This window comes from Lithobates pipiens, unplaced genomic scaffold (genome assembly GCF_037356315.1).
Source record: "Lithobates pipiens isolate NorthernLeopardFrog02 unplaced genomic scaffold, aLitPip1_a1.2 Scaffold_16, whole genome shotgun sequence".
Classification (NCBI taxonomy): domain Eukaryota; kingdom Metazoa; phylum Chordata; class Amphibia; order Anura; family Ranidae; genus Lithobates; species Lithobates pipiens.
In genome coordinates this window covers 248,268,655-248,290,869 of record NW_027507748.1, presented here as the reverse complement: position 1 = coordinate 248,290,869, position 22,215 = coordinate 248,268,655, and the positions used below count along the sequence as shown (strand labels likewise).

General features: G+C 41.6%; 1 protein-coding gene across 2 annotated transcripts in view; it reads left to right on the top strand.

The window, feature by feature from the left end:
• Nucleotides 1-22,215, top strand: part of PIK3C2B (phosphatidylinositol-4-phosphate 3-kinase catalytic subunit type 2 beta) — a 935,041-nt gene that overhangs the window by 649,674 nt on the left and 263,152 nt on the right. For both annotated transcript variants that reach the window (XR_013274472.1, XM_077481256.1), the window contains exons 20-21: nt 2,415-2,522; nt 10,771-10,863. Coding sequence is in view for 1 of the 2 variants with exons in the window: in XM_077481256.1 (XP_077337382.1) it covers nt 2,415-2,522; nt 10,771-10,863 (201 nt within the window). In the remaining variant the exon portion in view is untranslated. The remainder of the gene's footprint in view (nt 1-2,414; nt 2,523-10,770; nt 10,864-22,215) is intronic.

Sequence of the window (22,215 nt, the reverse complement as noted above, 5' to 3'; positions counted from 1 at the left end):
GCGCCAACAAGTTGCGCCGGCCATTTTGCCTGTGATATTGCGGACCAAAGTCCAATCCCGATTTACCTAATACAATGCTAGTAATAAGCACAGAAAAACAAAACCTAATGCAAAATATGTAACGTCTTAGCTGGATATGTTCCTAGAGACCATCGTATCCAGCCATCCCGCTCTACAATTACAGGCATCATATGCATCTGTATTTTTCTTGACTGTGCTTCTAATATTGTACGGATTGTGAACCATAGTACAATATGTTTATTATAAGTAAATACTAGTAATGATTAAATGCAAATTCCATTCTTGCCGGGATCACCGCACCTCCTATAACATCAGTCCTAGCTTTAAAATAAATTAAATTTAAAAATAATCTATCTTCATTTCTTAACCACTTGCCGACCGCCGCACGCCGATGTACGTCCTATTTTTGAAGAGGGATATCTCGGTAACGGCAGCAGCTGCTGCCACAACCGAGATATCCATCTCTTCAGGTGGTGGTCGGCTGTACGATAACGGTGGTATCCACGGCGAATTTCCCGCGAGAACACCGCTATCGGCGGCGGGAGAGGTGCCACCCCCCCTCCCGCCGCCCTCCCGCACCTTCCACCGCTTACCGGAGCCGTCGGTAGCGGCGGAGGCGATCGGGTCCTCTTCCTAGCTGGGTATAGAGACAAGTGAGGCTAAGATGGCCCCCACTCGTCTCTATACCATAGGAGGGCGGAAGCGATGTCAAAACGTCACTTCCGCCCATACCTCTTAAAGGTATATTTTTTTTAAATGTCATATTTTCTTTTTTTTTTTTTTTTTGCATTTTAGCCCAAATATGAGATCTGAGGACTTTTTGACCCCAGACCTCATATTTAAGAGGACCTGTCATGCTTTTTTCTATTACAAGGGAGGTTTACATTCCTTGTAATAGGAATAAAAGTGATCCATTTTTTTTTTTTTTAAAAACAGTGTAAAAATAAATAAATTAATTAAAATAAATAAGAAAAAAAAAGTTTTCTAAAAACACCCCGTCATGACGAGCTTTCGCACAGAAGCGAGCGCATACGTGAGTAGCGCCCGCATATGAAAACGGTGGTCAAACCACACATGTGAGGTACCTCCTCTGTAACGCAAAAAATGCAACCTGTAGAATTTTTTAAATGTCGCTTATGGAGATTTTTGAGGCTAAAAGTTTAACGCCATTCCACAAGCGGGTGCAATTTTGAAGCGTGACAATTTTGAAGCGTGACATGTTGGGTATCAATTTACTCGGCGTACCATTATCTTTCACAATATAAAAAAAAATTGGGCTAATTTTACTGTTGTCTTATTTTTTTATTCAAAAAAGTGCATTTTTTCCAAAAAAAATTGCGCTTGTAAGACCGCTGCGCAAATACGATGTGAAAAAAAGTATTTCAATGATCACCATTTTATTCTCTAGGGTGTTAGAAAATAATATATAAAATGTTTGGGGGTTCTAAGTAATTTTCTAGCAAAAAAAAACTGTTTTAAACATGTAAACACCAAGTCTGAAAAAGAGGCCTGGTCCTTAAGTGGTTAATATAAAATAAAATTGAGTAAAAAAAAATATATAAAAAATAATAAAAACCAATGCTACATTTAAATTACATGCAGTATTTCATAAAAATAAAAATAACAATAAAGGTTAAAATGTATTATTATTATTATTATTATTATTATTATTATTATTATTATTCAGTCTTTATATAGAGCCAACAGTTTGCGCAGCGCTTTACAATATGAGGGCAGACAGTACACTTACAATACCAATAAATACAGGAGGGATCAGAGGGCCCTGCTCTTTAGAGCTTACAATCTAGAAGTATACTGTCTCCCCACATGAGATCCGAGAATTAATATCTTAGAGGGAAATTGGGTATGTCTAAATATTTAGCAAATATTAAATTACCCCCAAAAAAATATCAAAAAATATTAGACTGAATTTCCAAAAGGAAAGAACAAAAACAAAAAATGTAAATTGGAAATAAACAATTAGGTCCTTCCTGTCCCAGATGGAGACCAATAAACTCTCCTATCCAGGGTATCTTATTTTTTAACAATATATATAGTTTTTAAATAAAATTCTAAATTTTTAAATAATTTTGAAACTCCCAGAAGGGAAAAAAATGCCCTTATGCCCTAGATTACCTCCTGAATAAGGGGGAAAAAAGCAGAGCAGGTAAGTATGACATATTTGTTATTTTTCAAAGAATATCTTTACAATCACTAGTACAAGCATTAGAGATACAAACGTAACTTGGATGAGTAGCAAAAATTTGTCCATCAGTATTACAGTACAAATTCAGTTGAATTGCTTTACTATTGCTTTATACCATGATTTTGATAAATGGGAACCTTCAAAGACTTAAAATATGTTTGCGTGTTGTTTTTTTTTTTTTCCATAGGAAATACTTAAGAATGGCTTGGAGGATGTCAAACAATTCTTTGCTCTGAATGGATCATGCTGTCTTCCACTAAGCCCCAGCCTCCTAGTCAAAGGGATTGTACCACAGGTATTTTTTCCTCCTCCTAAGCATAAAAGGCAGAGCTATATAAAATATTGTTTTTTGCAGTTTTGTCACTTTCACAATCTGGTCTTCTAAACCACATGCCTAAAATTATTTTGTATCTATGTAGGCCCTACTAAACCTTTTCTGATGCATATGGGGCATCCATGACTAACCACCTTCTGAAAATGCTAATTGTCTGGCTAGTCTCTGAAACTCTGTCTTTCATACTTGGAGACCCTGTGACAAATAGTTTCATTAAAAAAAGTCACAGTAATGGCTCATTTTATCTGCATACTTGTTCTGGATCAATGAGTCAAAGCGTTGAACCTGGAGAACCAGCACCTCCATGCAAATTCAGTAGCATTTGCATAAAGAAAATTACAAAATGACAGGCAGTTCAGATGTAAACAGAGGTTGGCAGAGTTTCGAAGTTTCAAAGCACAGATGCTTGCCAAACAGTTCATGGGCACATCTGTCATAAATTTTTTATCACATGGTTAGCCATGCCTCCTTTACCTTAACTTGCTAAATGAACTTGGATAACTAAACGGAGAAGAAAAGATGAGACCTGTGTTTTGTGTTGTATTCCAAAGAATGGATTTTAGTGGCAAATCAAAAATCGAATTTCCTTAGTCGTACACTACAGGACACAAGTTTTTAGTTATTAAACATGGGTTATATGCAGCTACCTTCAGGTGATTGGATACTCGAAAAAAAGCAAAGCTACAGGGACATCCCCTGTATAACCCCCACCACTTACTCCCTCCTTACTCTAGTCTCTGTTTTTTTGCTAGACATCATCTCCCCACTGAAAGACTACCTTTTTTATTCGGAGTTTTATTCTTTCAATGATTATTCTTTCAAAATTATTAGTTTTACCATAGCCACTGTGGCTTCCTTCTGCAGCTTCTCATTTGGTTGACTCTCTTGCCTGAGCTTTAGGGGACTGTGCCTAGACCCTGCCTGGAGAAGATGCAGGACCTGGCCTGTAATGTCACTTCAGGTACTGGATCCTGCATGGGCACTAGACCCCTTTGGGGGATATGTCTATTGTGAAGCACAAAGCAAGGATGGGGCCTGATCCTCCGCAGCTCCATCTTCAGTGGCTTGGGTGTGTCACTTTCTTTATCGTACATCATAGGACAACAGAGCCTTAAGTATTTACTTAGTGGATTATAGCTATCTTCAGGTGTTGACACTGGCACACCCAATACAGGAAGTTGACTCCCCTATATAACCCCTCCTCGTTCCAGGAGTACCTCAGTTTTTTTCGCCAGTGTCTAAAGGTGTTGGCACGAGTGAAGATGTGCTCTGCGGAGCTCCAGGACAGATCCATGCTGGATTTAAAAAGCCACAACCGCTCCATCCTGCCATTGCGGCACCAGGATGGTACCCAGGGCTCGCATAGTTGTAACGCTTCTCTTTGAGGGCTGGACCCTAGGCTAGGAACCAGGACTCTTTTTGGTCTTGCTACATTACCTAAAGCTGTCCCGAGTGGTGCTATACATGGTCCAAAGGAGTGGAACCCCTATTAAAAGGGCCCCAGTCTTTGAAAGTTTAACCACGGTGTCTGCCGTGATGGGTGAAGTTTGGATCTGTCTTTTTACAGCAGTATCCTGCAGCAAGGAAAAGATAAGAGGAAAGCATAGGAACTGCAAAGTCCACCTATGACGTTTCTTTCAATTATATTGTAAAATGCCTTAAAAACGCCTCTAGAGGGAGTAATAGTGTATAGTCCCTGTTTAAATCTGTGCTAATACAGCATGTGTCTCAGCAGCTGGAGGTGGGCTCTCCCCCTAAATGGGGAAACTGAGTGGATAGGGATACATGTTATGTTTAAACCAGCATAAATATCAAAAGCTGATAAAAGGCTGTGTAAATCCCCTCCCCCGCCTCCCCTCTGAGGTGACTCTTGCTAAAGCACAGGAAAAGACGTGGGACATAGACAGTCAGGCTCACATTTGAAAAAGCTTAAAGCTGATACTCTGAGAAACAAACGGTGTCTATCAGAGCAGCTGAAGCAAGGCTGCCACAGGACATAGAAGCGCTGGGAACGTGAGGGGTTTACACAGGAATTTGCAGTACAGGAAAAAATGTATTATTTAGCACATCATTCTATGCTACCACTGTGTTTCCTATTATTGTTCAAATAAATAGACCAGTTCTTATAGTTCTTTTGCTTTTTGTGATTTGCACTATGGCTTCAAGGAGTACTACTAAGGCACCAAAACCACCCCCAGGCGCTGGGAACTCCCGACATGCCTCCACAGGGGAACAGTGGGGACAGGATGAGGTATTACCCTCAAACGATCAGAAAAAAACAAACAGATTACTCCTCTGTGGAGGAAACAACATTTGAAGTTTCAACTTCACAATCTGAGGTACAAATCCTTACGGACATGGTTCACTCCACTTTCATGCTACCCCTAACAGAGTCAGCTGAAAGTCTGGTTTCTTCTTTGGGTTCCTTGAAACCTTCACAACCAGTGCATGCGTTTCCAGTCCACAAATTACTAGAGAAGCTTATTTATACCGAATGGGATCATCCGGATAAGCATTTTCTCCCTCAAAGGGGATTCTATGGAGGAAAACTTTCACCAAAAAATGGAAAGTTCCAGCAGTAGATGCTGCGATTTCCATTGTGAATAAATGTTTAACTTGTCCACTGGACAATGCACAAATGCTAAAGGATCCAAAAGATAAAAAGTTGGAATTCCTGTTAAAATCCTCTTTTTCTTTAGCAGGTAATGTTGCTCAGCCTGCAATTGCAGCTATAGGCATCTGTCAGCCCTTAAAAGACCAGTTCATAGAGGTCCTTAACGAGCACCCTGCACAACAGGCCAGTTGTATCTGGCTCTGAAAACCTGGACCTCCAGGTTAAAGAATTGTCCAGTCCAGATTAAATCTGACAATGCCACGGTTGTGGCCTATATCAATCACCAAGTCTCTCAGCTCAGAGATGGGTGAACCATATCCTAACTTGGGCAGAAAGGAATGTCCCATCCCTATTGGCAGTTTTCATTCCGGGAGTAGAAAATTGGCAGGCGGACTATCTAAGTCACCAGCAGTTACTTCCAGGCGAATGGTCTCTTCACCCTGAAGTGTTTTGGGCTGTTTGCCAAAGATGGGGGACTCTGGACATAGCTTTTCTCGCGTCCAGAGTCAACATGAAGTTAGTCAACTTTGTGTCCAGAACAAGGGATCCACTCGCATACGAAACAGATGCGCTGGTAACTGATCTACACTTTTCCCGATTCAGTTGCTGCCTCGACGACTTAGCAGGATCAAGCTGGAAAGAAAGCCGGTAATTCTGGTAGCACCAGCATGGCCCAGAAGGTCATGGTACACAGAGTTCGTAAAGATGGCAGTGGAGGGTCCTTGGCCTCTCCCACTAAGGCCAGACCTGCTGTCGCAGGGGCTGATATTCCATACTAATTTACAAATGATAAATTTAATGGCTTGGCTATTGAAACCCACATTCTGAAGAAAGGTGTGCTTTTCAGGTCTGTTATCTCAACTTTAATCAATGCAAGGAAACCAGTTTCCAGAGCTGTATATTGTAAAGTTTGGAAAGCTTAAGTTTCCTGGTGTGAATCCAAGGGTTGGCACCCTCAGAGATAAATTATAGGCAGAATCCTTGCCTTTCTACAATTGGGCGTAGAGATGAAGTTGGCCCTAAGTACTATTAAGGTTCAAGTCTCAGCCTTATTGGTTTTATTTCAAAGACCACTTGCTATGCATTCTTTAGTCATGGTTTTTATGCAAGGGGTGATGCTGATTAATCCGCAAGTTAAATCACATTTAACCCCTTGGGACTTGAATTTAGTTTTTTCAGTGTTACAAAAAACACCATTTGAACCATTACAGCATGTTCCCTTAGTCCTTCTGACTAGGAAGCTGATATTTTTGGTTGCTATATCCTCAGCAAGGAGGGTTTCAGAATTGGCTGCTCTTTCTTGTATGTAAACAGCCATATTTGATTATTCATGAGGACAGAGTGGTGTTACACCCTCGTACAGGCTTTTTGCCAAAAGTGGTTTCAGGCTTTCATCTGAATGAAGATCTTGTCCTGCTATTGTTTTTCCCAAAACCATGTTCCAGGGAAGAAAAATTACTACATTGTCCTGATGTAGCGAAAAACTGCCCCGCTAGTGGCAGCATAGTGCAGCTAAAACTACGGTAAAGTGCCCCTAAATATAGCGCCGTTTTACCCCCAGCGCCCGCAATGCCCCAGTGTGAAAGTAGCCTTAAGGATAGCGTCCCACTCTTGCTTTTTAATGCTCACTCTTCCCGATCATTTAGCGCTTCATGAGTATTTTAGCATAAGGCATTTTTTTTCAGATATGCAGGGCTGCCACCTTGTCTGTGGTACACACATTTGTTAAAATTACTAAATAACTACGCTTTGACCATAAACTGCTACGAGCTGCTCTCTGAGCTCTGTTTAGCCCCTCTTGATCCATTTGTTATGTGGGCCTGTTAGCATTTTTCTACTGTGTCATTCTGGGTGGCTGCTGTATGACGTTCTCAAAGTCACCTGTCTTGTGTGTGCCATAGGGGGCACGCAGCAGTGCGATCTGCAACCCGATGTGTCCACCCTCCGTAGCAGAACACATAATGGTGTACCAGGTCGCTATGCACAGTCCTGGTACCATGTGATCATTGTGACCAAACACAGCAATTGTATCAGTTGTAAACAAACAATGGCTTGTCATTCATAGCTATTGTGTCCTACTGTGATTGATCAGGGCAGGGATCTTGTTTCAGCAGGGCCAATCACAGCAGACCTGTTGTATCGTGATTGCTGTGACCAATCACGGCTATCACAATAGTACAAAATGACACATGAATGGATGCCATTCACAAAGTAAAAATGATAGCTTATACGGTGATCATCACTAATAAAAAAATAAAATCCTGATCACCTCCTCAGAGCAGTACAGCGCCACTATGGTGTTGCTGTATTGCTCTGGCAACAGTATGTTAAGAAAAAATGTGAAAAAAATAATAATTTGATTTAATCGCTTCAACTTCCAAAAAGTTGTGACAAAAAAAAAATTCAGAAAACACACCATGCTTCCTACTAAATACTTTAGGGTATCTACTTTTCTGAAAAAAATAAAAATAAAAAAATTCTCCTGCGCTTTTGCTCTCAGAAAATATATAATGTTTGGGGGTTCTAAGTAGGTATCTAGTAAACATATTTTTACATGTATATGAGAAGTGTCAGAATAGGCTTGGGAGTCAAGTGGTTCATTTTCCCAGCCCATGGGGAACTGTACAGCCCCCTTGCAGACTCTCCCCACTGTTTCCATACTACTTGTGCACATGCACAGAAAAGTCTAATTCAATTTAATGTACTACTGTAGCTGTTTATTATTGGAATGCTTAAATAAAAATGGGTGAAATTTTCCATAGAAATTAGTTGAATTTTCTTATGCAACACTAGTAGTACAGCGTGAATTTGGCAGGAATGTAAACAAGTGAGTGTAATACTTTGGGGTTTTACGTTGAAAGGGAAATTTTTTATTTATTTTTTGTACTGTTGCATCACCTGTGGGACAAAGTACCGTATATACTCGAGTATAAGCCGAGATTTTCAGCCTCTTTTTTGAGGCTGAAAGTGCCCCCCTCGGCTTATACTCGAGTCATCGCCGTCTGACTGCTCGATCAGCGTATCGAGCAGACAGACGGCGGACATACTACAATTCGAAAGCCGCGCCTCCGCCTCCGCCTCCGCCTGTGATAGGCGGAACACTGAATTTCCCAGCAGCCTGTGTTCCGCCTATCACGGACATCGTCTCATCCTCGTCCGTAGTACGAGGATGAGACGATGTCCGTGATAGGCGGAACACAGGCTGCTGGGAAATTCAGTGTTCCGCCTATCACAGGCGAAGGCGGAGGCGCGGCTTTCGAATTGTAGTATGTCCGCCGAGGCGCCGACGAAGAGCGGCGATCCTGGCAAGGCACGGGACGGAGGCAAGGCAAGGCACGGGACGGGACGGAGGCAAGGCACGACACGGGACGGAGGCAAGGCACGGCACGGGACGGAGGCAAGGAGGCAAGGCACGGCACGGGACGGAGGCAAGGAGGCAAGGCACGGGACGGAGGCTCGGGACACAGGCTCGGGACACAGGTAGGCTGGACACACACACACACACACACACACACACACACACACACACACACACACACACACACACACACACGGACACACACACACAGGGATGGATGGATGGAGACACACACACACAGGGATGGATGGATGGATGGAGACACACACACACAGGGATGGATGGATGGATGGAGACACACACACACAGGGATGGATGGATGGATGGAGACACACACACACAGGGATGGATGGATGGATGGACACACACACACACAGGGATGGATGGATGGATGGACACACACACACACAGGGATGGATGGATGGATGGACACACACACACACAGGGATGGACGGACACACAGGGATGGACGGACACACAGGGACGGACACACACACAGGGATGGACAGGCATGTCTCACCCTCGGCTTATACACGAGTCAATAAGTTTGCCAGTTTTTTTGGGGGTAAATTGGGGGCCTCGGCTTATATTCGGGTCGGCCTATACTCGAGTATATACGGTACATGTTGCCCAATGTTGCCAAGTGCTTTTTTAAGTCTATTTTAGGTCCAAGCTGCCCCCCACCCACTTATGCTGTGGCCAACTCAACATGAGCTAGGAGGGAGATGGCTGCTTCATATTGCCAGTTTATCTCGGGCTCTGAGTGCTTTCCACAGACAAGCAAAGGCAAGAGCAATGGGGTGAGGTTGGCCTCCTGTCTCTCTGTATTCCTTTTGCTGTTACGAGTCAGTGTAAAGTGCTTGGAGATGAGATCTGTTATTTACTAGAAGCCTCCTTCCTAACTGCTGTCAAATCTAGCACGGCTTGAAGGGAGGGTGATGGCAGCTTGAGCCTCATAACTAGCCTACACATTATACAATTCTCTTGTACAATTTTCCTTTAGATTTACCAAAACCACATAATATGAGGTCAAACCTAAACACTTTCTATTGTATGCAGTCAGACAGGCCTTTACACTACATAGTTGAAGGTAAATCTTAAGGAAATTAAAAAAGAAAATGTGTAGACAGAATTGTAAAAAAAAGATCATATTTAAAAGATCAGTACAAATCTATGATTATCCTTTAATGTTCTAAATATTCCTAAGTCAAAAACAAAATGTGTGTGTGTGTGCGTAAAAAATATCCTTGTTTTCCAGTAAAACCAAGTGATAATTTTGAGGCCTCTTACACACAGACGTTTTTACAACGAAATTTTTGAGCATTTTTTGCAGCTTAAAAACGCCAATCCATGTTGTTTAATGGCCTCGTACACACCATGTTTTTTTTGGAGCTGTAACAGGCATTGGCGTTTTTAAGCTCCAAAAAAAACCAGGACAAGCGCATTCTGAGGCTGCAGCGCTAGAGCTGTAAAAATGCCAGACGTCAGTAAAAGGTGTTAAAGGCGATTTAATTAGGATTAACACTGTATACACAGCGTTAAGCCTTGTCCGGCGTTTCTCTGCCTCTATTCAAAATCAATGGTTCCCTATGGGAGCCCATTGATTTGAATAGAAGTTGCACCAGAAGTCGGATTAAGATGATCTGACTTGCGGTGCGACTCATGTTCTGAGACTCTTGAAAAGGAACCCATCAAAATGTTAAAAAAAATTCCTTATAGGGAACCCTTTATTTTTAATAGAGGCAGAAAAACGCGGCTGAAAGATAGCATGGCTAAACATGCATTGACACCAATGCAAAACACAGATAAAATTGTGTTTTTGACGCCACTTTTTTTCCTGCCGTCAGTAATAGCTTTACAGCAAATTTTTTAAAACGTCCATGTGTACGAGTCCTAAAAGTACCAGGGTTGCTATTGATATAGATTTGACATTTTATGTTTCCCTTTTTCTTATGAAAATGTATGTTCCTGACATTAGATATGGCAGAATTATTTGCATATTAAATCAAGGCTTTCTAAATGTTGCATTTTTTAAGACACTGCAAAATGAAAGCAAAAAAAAAGTCTTAATTTTTTTAATTTTAAGAGTAGGATGTTAGGTGCCACCAGAGTAACCAAGAGATAAAATGAAATAGATACGTTATATGATTCACTAGCATGCAACGGCTGTGGAATGTACTCTATACATGTTTAAAATACAGAGTGTAATTAAAATAGTGTCTTTTTTTTGTTCTCAGGCCTGCTCACACTTCAATTCAAATGCTGTTCCATTGAAACTTACATTCCAGAATGTGGACCCGCTGGGAGACAATATCCATATTATTTTTAAGGTACCAAGCCTTAACCATTCCTTTTAAAGTACGGTTATTTTTGTAAGGTTACAATATTATCCTTTAATTCTTCCTTAATAGTTAATTTAACCACTTACAGACCGGAACCATTTTGCTGGTCAAAGACCAGACCACTTTTTGCGATTCGGCACTGCGTCGCTTTAACTGACAATAGCGCGGTCGTGCGACGTGGTTCCCAAACAAAATTGACGTCCTTTTTTTCCCACAAATAGAGCTTTCTTTTGGTGGTATTTGATCACCTCTGCGTTTTTTATTTTTTGCGCTATGAACAAAAATAGAGCGACAATTTTGAAAAAAAAACGCATTATTTTTTACTTTTTGTTATAATAAATATCCCCCAAAAATATATAAAAGAACATTTTTTTCCCTCAGTTTAGGCCGATACGTATTCTTCTACATATTTTTGGTAAAAAAAAACACAATAAGCGATTATTGATTGCTTTGCGCAAAAGTTATAGCGTTTACAAAATAGGGATAGTTTTATGGCATTTTTATTAATAATTTTTTTTTTTTTTTTTTACTAGTAATGGCGGCGATTAGCGATTTTTATTGTGACTGCGACATTGTGGCGGACACATGGGACATTTTTGACACATTTTTGGGACCATTGTCATTTATACAGTAATCACTGCTATATAAATGCAGTGATTCCTGTGTAAATGACACTGGCAGTGAAAGGGTTAACCAGTGGGTGGCAGTGTAGGGGTTAAGTGTTCCTAGGGGTGTGTTACTAACTGTGGTGGGGTTGGGCTTTAATTTAGTGAACACTGATCTCTGCTCCAATCACATGGAGCAGAGATCAGCGTCACTAGTTGCTAGGTAGAATGGCTCCGTGAGACGTTCGCGGGTTAGCCCGCGGCGATCGAGTCCGCGGGTCCCGCAACCGGACTCACGGGGGTCCCGACTATCGCGGGTCCCGCGACTGGACTCACGGGGGTCCCGACCAGCGCGGGAGCGCGCCGCCGGCTGCGCGCTCCCGATGGCAGGGCGGCAAATTTAAAGGGATGTACAGGTACGCCCATTTGCCTGCCCGTGCCATTCTGCCGACGTACATCGGCGTGCGCTGGTCGGCAAGTGGTTAATGGACGTTTTTGCATTTCAGAAAGTATTTACTTGGTATTTTTTGTAATTAATAAATTTTTTGACAAATTTCCATGATGATAAGTAGTAGAGGGCCTACAGAGTAGAGCAATACAACAGTTTTTTTTAAAAAGGTTGAAAATAAACATCTAGTATTGTCAAGTCAAATGGAGCATCTAATAGGTGGTTTGCTATAAATTCACTGAATGAATGAATGAATGAAATACTTGTATAGCGCACAATGCGAACTGAATCGCCTCTAGGCGATCACTTATCACTGGTGATGAGTAGTGTTATCAAAAAGGTGATGGAGGAAAAGGAAGGAGAAGTAATGTTAGTAGCACTTACTTTAGATCCACAATTGATCCACAAATTGTTCATTGGACCTACAGTAGATGACAAAGCTCCTGAAATCATTTCCTTATAGAAGGGGTCGTAGAAGACTTTCAGTGTTTGGGGATAATGCTTTTGCCATGGAAAGGAAAAAGAAGGCTGAAAATGTTCTTTCCTTTGCATGTAGATCCTGCTTTACTGGCAAATAAGGGTCCCGGTTTTAAGATGTTTTTCAGTAACCCAGTAGTATATTGTAAGACCCTGGTCCTGAAAAGATTAGTTCCATCACTAATTAGTTCATCCGTCTGTTCCAGGAGTAGACGGAGATAAGCCATGAGATGTCCTGTGATGTCTCTTTAGCTAATACGCTTCCTTTTCTTTTAACCCGCTCAGAGTGAAGTGCACCATCAATCAAGGGGTGGAGAACATGCCTGACTGGCACCGCACCCTATTTTGAATTGCCTGGAAGGGAAGGCGTGTAACAGCTAGAGTGATGTGCTTTAGCTCCGCCCATTTCTGGGTGCTGCTGGCACACAATACTGAAATAAGCAGAGAAGCATGTGCTTTAGCTCTGCTCTTACACAAGTGTAAGAAATGGCATTAAAATATAGAATTGTAGGAAATATATGAATTTTAATATTTTTTGGGGGGATTATTAAAAAAGATGGACCAAGAGAACTGGTTTTCCTGTCTTTTCATTAGTAGACTATTGTCATATGTTAAGTTTGTCTCCATTTATTTTTAGGGCTGGAGACCATACAATGCATCTCCATTTGGTTTTAGGGCTTTAGCATGCTAATTTGGAGAATGTTTACCCTAAAGTCTAGGGTGATGGCAGACGTAACAAATGTATACATGATGTAGAGATTGGGTCACCTGAAATCTTAATTATTATAAACATAGCTTGCGTTGTGTGTTTCATTGCTGAACTACCCCTAAAAGAACCATGAGAAGTGCGAGTGGATTAATAATATTGATATTATTTATTAATGTCTGGATTATCATCATTATTTGTTTAATCACCTCCATTTTCTTACACTAGTAGGTAAGTCGTGTATAGTAATACAGGGCTTACTAAGCTAAAAAGGGAGCATACTCAATTGGTGGCAACATTACAGAGGTTCCATAAGCCTACATATTGTTGCAAAAGGAATGAGGAAGCCCTAGTAAGGTCAGGCTTAAAAGGTAATTTCTATCACAGGAAACTTGTATATTAAAAAACAACAGCACAAATTGTTAATGTATATTGTAAGGTGTATACATACAGTATTTTTATTTTTTTGGTGGGGGGGGGGGGGGGGGTTAAAACCACTTTAATACCAGGGCAACCACACATAAAATGCTGAACCAATTTCCAAGACACATATAGGTTTGTAGCTGTAGGAAACGCTTATGCCTATGCTTTTACTTAGAAGTTTGCACGTCTTCACACGTGCTTGGCAGTGTTAGGTGTGGCTAACAAACTCCTAGATCATGAAAGCCTGCTGCAGACACCACGACTCCTTTAACCACTTCAGCCCCATAAGGATCCTTCCTTCCTGACCAGAGCACTTTTTGCAAATATGACACTGCGTCATTTTTAACTGACAATTGCGCGGTCATGCAATATTGCACCCAAAACGAATTGACATCCTTTTTTTCCCACAAATAGAGCTTTCTTTTGGTGGTATTTGATCACCTCTGCGGTTTTTATTTTTTGCGCTGTGAACAAAAAAATAAGAGCGTCAATTTTGAAAAAAGCATTATTTCTTACTTTTTGCTATAAAAAATATCCCCAAAAATATAGAAAAAAAAACGAATTTCTTTCTCAGTTTAGCCAATATGTATTCTTCTACATATTTTTAGTAAAAAAAAAATCGCAATATGCGTATATTGATTTGTTTGTGCAAAAGTTATAGCATCTACAAAATAGGGGATATGGCATTTTTATTATTATTATTCTTTTTATTAGTAGCGGTGGCGCTTTGTGATTTTTATTGTGACTGCGACATTATGGCGGACACATCGGACAATTTTGACATTATTTTGGGACCATTGTCATTTATACAGTGATCAGTGCTATAAAAATGCACTGAAAAATGCACTAACTTGGTCAGATAATGCCCCAGCGACAATAACAAAACTCATATTTTTCATAGGTATATTGCATTTTAACTCTATAAATGACTTCAGATAGATTAGGAGCTTTTAAAGACTTCCATTTGGAGGTAATAATTAGCTTTGTCACTATAAGAACATGTGTAACTATAGGCGTAAATTGTGTAGGTATTGTGTGTATTCCTATGCTAAGTAATAATTATACCTGTGACCTTAGTAATTAGGGAAAATTACTTTTTTTCCAAAAGCTTCTTACTCCTCTGAGCTTCCATAGAATATGCAGAATGCTGCCTCTTCCTCCACACTCCCTCCAGCAATTGGGAGATGAGCCTGAATAAATTTGCTCCAGCCTGACTGGGGTTAAATATGTCCTATAACGCATCTTCAACATCAGTTCCCAGTGGTTCACACAGTGGGAGTAGCAAAAGTGAGATTGAATGGCATTTTGCCATTCCTTCTGTGTGTAGGAGTTTTCCATCTCCTTTTTCCAGTTTTTCATGTTGGAAGATTTTTGAAAGGTTCCACTATATTGTAGCATGTTGTAGAACCATGACAGTCCTTTGGGCTTGTCATGGCTAGACATCAAGTATGCCCAAGTTTCTCTATGGATTTTATAAGATATATTTGGGTTATTGTTGTGAAAATAGGTAAGTTGAATATGAGAGAATGTTGTTGGTCTGGGTTGTTTAGATAATAACTCTTTGTAGGTCAGTATTCCCTCTCTTGTCCATGGTTGGATATTCAAATTAGGTATGATATAGTTGTAATTTGTATTGGAAAATCAGTGCATGTATCCATTTCATCTTGGGATTCTGTGGTATGTAGTTTGTTCCATGCTATTATAGTAGCGTTTACTGAGGGAAAGGCCTTACAGTTTAGTTTCATATGGGTCAGGTTTGACAATATCAAGGTAAACAAGTGTCTAATTACTCACCACGCACTTCTCAATCTGGACCCATAGTTTATCTGATTGTGGGTCAAACCACGCTTTGGTCTGGTCTAAGTGGGCTGCAAGATAGTAATGTTTAAGACTGGGGAAGTTCACCCCCCTGCTAACCTTGTGCATCTTTAGAAAGGGAAATTAAATTCTGACCATTATTTTTCCCCATATGAATTGTCTGAATAGTTTACCTCTGTAAAGAAATGGTCTGGTATGAATATTGGTATAGTTCTAAAATATTATATTATCTTAGGTAGAATAATGATTTTCAAAGCAGCTGTCCTCCCTACCCAGGACAATTAAAAGTTGGATATACGTTGCATATCTTGCTTAATGATTCCAATCAGCTTAGAAAAGTTTGTTTCATACGTGGAAGCTGATGGTGATGTCAGTGTGACTCCTAGGTATGCTAAGTTGTTAGATACCCATTGAAATGGGATTGTTGCTGTGAGATGGTCTTTCAGCCTACTTGTCAGGAACCATGAAACAGACAGAGACAGAAGTACAATAAAATCACACTTGTTAATAAAAATAAAAAGGTAAATAGGAAAAAGCGTAGTCAAGCATAGCCAGAGTCCAGTAGCCAGATCGGGTAGTCAGCCAGTCCAAAGTTCATAAACCAGATGGGGTAATCAGCCAGTCCAGATGTCAGGGATCCAAGGAGAGCAACAGCAAGCAGGATAGAAGCCAGGAGGGATGTCAGCAAGCCAGTCTTGAAACAAACAGCAGGAGATGGTTTCTAGTGATGTGACCAACGCAAAGGCAAAGGAAAGAGTGAGCTGGAAGGCTTTAAATAGGCAGGTCAGACGAGCATCATCTGGAACAGCTGGTAACTGTGGAAAGATTAGAAAGCTGGCAATTAGCCGACAGCTGAGCGGCCAGCCCAGAGGAGGAAGGGCTAAGCCAGCCCTGACAACTTGTCAGCTCTATGGGCAGAATAGAAGATTTGTTTGAATTGAGCTTATAGTAAGATGCCAACCCAAAGTCATGTAAGATCAATTGTACCTTTTTCCAGTAATGAAGCCAGATTGGTTAGTGTTAAGACTACGTCATCAGCACTTAACCCATTTTTGGGAGTATCCCCCTAATTCAATGCCAGAGATTGAGCCGCAGGATCTAATGGTCTCCGCCAGGGGCTCCATTATTAAAGACAAAATCAAGGGTGATAGAAGACAGCCCTGGTAGGCACCCTTTGTGGTGCAAAACGTGTTTGATAAAACATTGGGAGGGCTTTGTATATAATGCCGTAATTGCAGAGTACATAAGGCTGTTGATGCCAAATTATTTCACGGTCGTACTAAAGAACCCCCAGTGCACTCTGTCAAACGCCTTTTCGGTATCAAGTGTCAGAATTACAGTGGGGGTTCTGAGAGTCTCTGTTATGTGTATCAGATTGTAGAGTCTATGTGTACCATCAGGAGCTTGACGACCCTTCACAAAGCCTACCTGGTCTGCTTTGACTAGATGTGGAGTTACTATTGCCAGGCAATTAGCAATACGTTTTGCATAGATTTTTAAATTGGTGTTGAGCAACGAAATTGGTAAGTTTTGAGGACAGTCCGACTTCTTCCATGGTTTTGGCAAGGCTATAATAGTGGCTTCTAGCACCTCTTGAGGAAAAGAGTCAGCTGAGGCCACATAAATGAACAATTTTTGTAAATGTGGAGAAAAAATTTATGCGAAAGTCTGATAGTATTCTGCAGAGAACCTGTCACTACAAGGGGATTTATATGCTGGGAGTGATTTAATTGTATCTAAGATTTCTTTTTCTAGTATCGGTGAGTCTCAGCCCGGGTTCACACTATAACCCGCTGAGGAACACTCAGGAGCGCTGTGCGTCTCTGTTCGCCGTTTCAGGGACGAATCTGGGCCAATTCTATGACTGAATTTGGCCCTGAAACTGAGCCAAAGACGCACACGTTTTTTCTACAGTGCGCTCCGTAGTCGCCCCGGAGATATGTGAACCGGCTCCATAGGGAGCCAGTCACATTCTCCTACTATGCGAATTAGATGCAGGGAAACGCACATCTAATTTGCATAGGTGTGGACGGGGGCTAAGGCTTCTTCACTCCGTTTAAGCAGGTTTACAGAATTTAAGAAGGTGTTTATATTTAGGTCATTTGATGTGGGGTTTTGGGGTCGGATTTTAAATTGTATAAGTCACTATAGTATTTCTGGAATGCGTTGTAAATTTTAGTTGGATGATAAACTATTTGTCCCATATGTTGTTGCTTCCTCTATGTAATTATCAAAAAATTTGCCTGCTTTGTTGCTATGTGCATAGTAGGTAGCCATAAAGCATTTCGGAATGTATGTTCTGCTAATAGGACTAGCCTGAGCCTTTTGTCTACATTCTAGGAGTGCAGATTGAGTTATGGGGAGGGGACTTTGTTTTGTGTCTCCAATGTGTTTAAATATGTTAAGAGTGGTGAGAATTTTAGCCTTCTGCCTCTCTTCCCTAGCAGCAGCTTGGATTAACAAGCCTCTGCTATAAGCCTTGTGAGAACACCACAATGACATTACATTCACTTCTGCATCATCATTAAGCTCAAGATATTCTTTAAGTAGCTTAGAAATTTGCCCCTGATGGAGTGGATTAGAGAGTATAGAAACATTATTCCTCCATAAGCAGGCAGGGTTGCATGAGTTTTGTTCTTGTGTGGTAATTGTCGCTGGGGCATTATCTGACCAAGTTATCGCATGTATTTTCACCTCTAGAGCTCTTTGAAGAATAGTGAGGTCAGATAAAATCAGGTAAATCCTTTAGTAGGAATTATGAGGGGCTGAGAAATACGTATAGTCTCGTTCTGAGGAATTGGTACATCTCCAAGAGTCATAGAGATTGGCCTCTGTGAGAAATGGTTTCAGTTCATATCTGTGTGCACTCTGATAGGAGGAGCAGTCAATGGTTTTGTCAAGGACACAGTTAAAGTCCCCACAAATGAGTAAAGAACTTTGTGCGTATTTATGTTATGGTGGAGAGCTTTAAGAAAAGATGCTTGGCCAGTATTTGGTGCATACAAATTGACTATAGTGAATAACAGATGGTTCAGTTCGCAAACTAAAATGATGTATCTTCCTTTTGAGTCCGTTACAGTTGTATGACGTCTGAAAGCTACTGATTTGTTGATTGCAATCATCATGCCACTTTTAGTTGGGGCACAAGCTTGAAAGATATGAGGGAAAGATTTATCTGAGCATTTTGGCCTTTTTTTCCTGGGAGAAATGTGTCTCCTGTATGCAAAGAATGTCCTCTTTAGGTCATGCGCATTAAGCAAGATAACTTTAATGGTGATAGTTATTTTGTGGAGTCAGTGCTAGATGTGATCAAATACAACTGATAATATGGTGCAGTTTCCTGCTTTTACCTGTAGATGGCAGCAAAGGATAGGGAATGAATTGCTGGAAGTTGAAAACACTGCACAGGTGTAGTTGTTCTGAATTCATAAGCAGGTTCCAATGCATACATTCATCATAGCTTGTAGGTACATGTAAAACAGAAGAAAGTAACGAGACAAAAACAATAAAACAGATAGAAAAAAGTGAAACATAACACCATGTGCGAAAACATTTGCTTCTATACAGTGGGGGTTTTTAGTCCCTGGGATCCAGAATCGTATCCAAGATGGGTTACATAGAAGTGTGAGGTATTGCAAAATGCAAATGCTGATCCCCTGTATTTTTCACCCTGGATTGACTTTTTGCCAGCCAGAGGAAATCTTATGAGTGGGAGAAGCAATGGGGGCTTGTTCGTCATCGGGGATAAGCTGCCACTGTCTGGCCAATTTTAAACAGTTTTCCAGATTGGTAATGGCATAGGTTTTCTTTGCCCTTGTTATGATGATTTTGGTTGGAAATCCCTAGGTATAATGTATTTTATGGTTTTGAAATAGCTTCATCAGTGTGGCGAGGTTCTTCTGGGCCAGCATGTTGTGTTGTGAAATGTCAGAGTACACAGAAATGTTTGCATATGGGTCAGGTAAAGGGGAGTTTTTTCTGGTGTATCTCATTAAATCCACCTTTACATGAAAGAAGTGAATGCATGCGATAACATCCCTTGGTACTTTATCTGGCAAGTGCTTAGGTTTAGGCAGGGATGTGCCCGATCTACAATCACCTCCCATATCTGGCAGCAATGTGGAAATGAATTGCTGAACATATTTCCTGAGATCTGCTGGCACAATAGATTCAGTCACCCCCCTCAGCTTTACATTGTTCCTCCTCGAGCGGTCTACTAAATCTGCCATTTTGGTTTTTAATCGCTAGTATCGCATCTTCCGCTCCGTTATATGCATCAACTAGCTCATTATGGGCCGTGGTGAATTCCCCCATTTTGCCCTCAGCGTGAGAGACTCTGTCCCCAATAGTAGCAACTTCAGCTTTCAATTGAGTTGTGCATGCCATCAGGTCCCTGTGCAGAGAGCCCCTTAAAGTAACCAGCATGTCTCTCATAGTGTCAGTGGCTGGTCCAGGGTGGGGAAGTCATGCATTTGTTAAAGGAATCATTTTGTACTGTCCTGTGAAGTGTCCCCCCAGCACACCTGGATATTTGTGCTCCACTGACCTTTTCTGTGTTGGGCTGTGCACAGGGGTTCCGCCTGGTGAAGAGCTGCTGCTATTCCCTGGGGATGAAGGCAGGTACTGACAATTGTTCCTAGAGACTCCACTGCCGCCATGACCACGCCTCAATTCATAGGCCACGCCACCATTTGGAGATCCATGGTCCTCACCCAGATCCATGGGATCACCCAGATAAGCATTTTTTCCCTTCTAAGAGATTTTTAATTCTCTATCCCTTGGAGGAGAAATTCTCCAAAAAATGGAAGGTACCAGCAGTTGACGCTGCAATTTCCAGTGTGAATAAAGGTCTAACTTGTCCTGTAGACAATGAACAAATGCTTAAGGATAGAACAGATAAAAAGTTGGAATCCCTGTTAAAATCAACTTTTTCCTTGGTAGGTGCCATTACCCAGCCTGCAGTCGCTGCAATAGGCGTCTGTCAATCACTAAAGGACCAATTTAAACAGGCCCTTAGAGAGATTCCTGCACAACAAGCGCAGGAATTGTTTGAACTACCAAAAGCCTTATGCTTTGCCATAGATGCCATTAAAGATTCTATTCATCAGGGATCCCGCCTTACGCTTATGCTTGTGCATATGCGTAGAAGCCTGTGGATAAAAAACTGGTCAGCTGAAGCAAAACCTCCTAACTGGGTTACCTTTTCATGGGGAGCGACTATTTGGAGAAGACTTTCTAGTGGGAAAAGTCTCTCTTGCCAGTCAAAAGAAAGTATAAACGCCCTTCATTTAAACTGACTCTTTCCCCTGTCCAAGGGGCTTCTGCCTCTAGGTAGTGGCGATGGCCTCAGTTGTCAGACTCTAGAGGAAAACCTCAGGGTCAGACCCAGGCTCAAAAGAAGTCCTGGGGTCAGCAACCTGCAAAGCAGAATCCTAAAGCCTCATCATGACGAGGCAACCCTCCCTCACCAAGGTGGGGGGAAGACTTCTGCAGTCTGGAAAGAGGAAATTCAGGACAGCTGGGTCATCTCCACGGTAACACTAGGGTACAAGCTGGAATTTCAGGACTTTTCACTGTCTCGCTTCCTGAGGCCAAGCATCCCCAAAGATCCAGGCAAAAGGCTATCTCTATTTCAGGCACTAGACCGATTAATATCTCAAGGGGTGATCATACAGATCCTCACAAAAGAGCAAGGTCTGGGGTTTTATTCAAATCTTTTTTATGGTACCAAAAACAAATGGGGTTGTCGGACCCATTCTAGATCTAAAAAAATGAAATCAGTTCCTGAAGATCCACTCCTTTTGCATGGAGACAATCAGGTCAGTAGTTTCTATCCTTCTAGAAGGAGAATTTCTGCCATCAATCGACATCAGGGATGCATATCTGCATGTTCCTATATTTTCCACTCGCCAAAAGTTTCTGCAGTTCGAGGTTGAATAGCAGCATTTCCACTTTGTAGCCCTGCCCTTCGGGCAAGCCACAGCACCCCGGGTGTTCACAAAAGTGCTGGTCCCACCTATACCCAGGTTAAGGGCACAGGGCATAACAGTCGTAGCGTACCTAGATGATCTATTGCTAATAGATCAGTCGGTGGCTCGTTTGGAGCAAAGTGTACGCACTTCAACCAATTATCTGGAACATTTGGTTTGATTCTCAACCTAGAGAAATCTTCCTTAATACCGCTAAAAAGGCTGGAGTACCTGGGTCTGATCATAGATATAGACCAGGAAAAGGTGTTTTTGCCTCGGGCAAACATCAACTCCATAAGAGAGCTGGTGTGGATAGTCAGGTCGAAAGGCGATCCCTCCATTCGCCTTTCCATGAGGTTGCTATGAACCATGGTGCTTCATTTGAAGCAGTTCCATATGCCCAGTTTCATTCAAGACTGTTGCAAAACAGTATCCTGTCTGCTTGGAACAAAACAATTCAAGCTTTAGACTTCCCAATGCGGCTGCCCCCAAGATTGTCCCCAAAACCTCACTTGGTTACGAACCCAGAATCAGTTGAAAGGAAAATCCTTCAGACCAGTCATCTGGAAAGTGGTAACAATGGATGCCAGCCTTTCAGGCTGGGGAGCAGTACTAGAAAAGACAGCTGTCCAGGGCCAGTGGTCAAGAACCGAAAGAACCTTGCCCATCAATATCCTAGAGATTCGGGCAGTTTGTCTGGCTCTAAAGGCCTGGACCTTCAGGTTACGAGATTGTCAGGATCCAATCCGACAATGCCACAGCTGTGGCCTATATCAATCACCAAGGGGGCACCAAGAGCTCTTAGCACAGAGAGAGGTGAGCCATATTCTAACTTGGGCAGAAAGGAATGTTCCGTGTCTAACGGCAGTCTTCATTCCGGAAGTAGAGAATTGG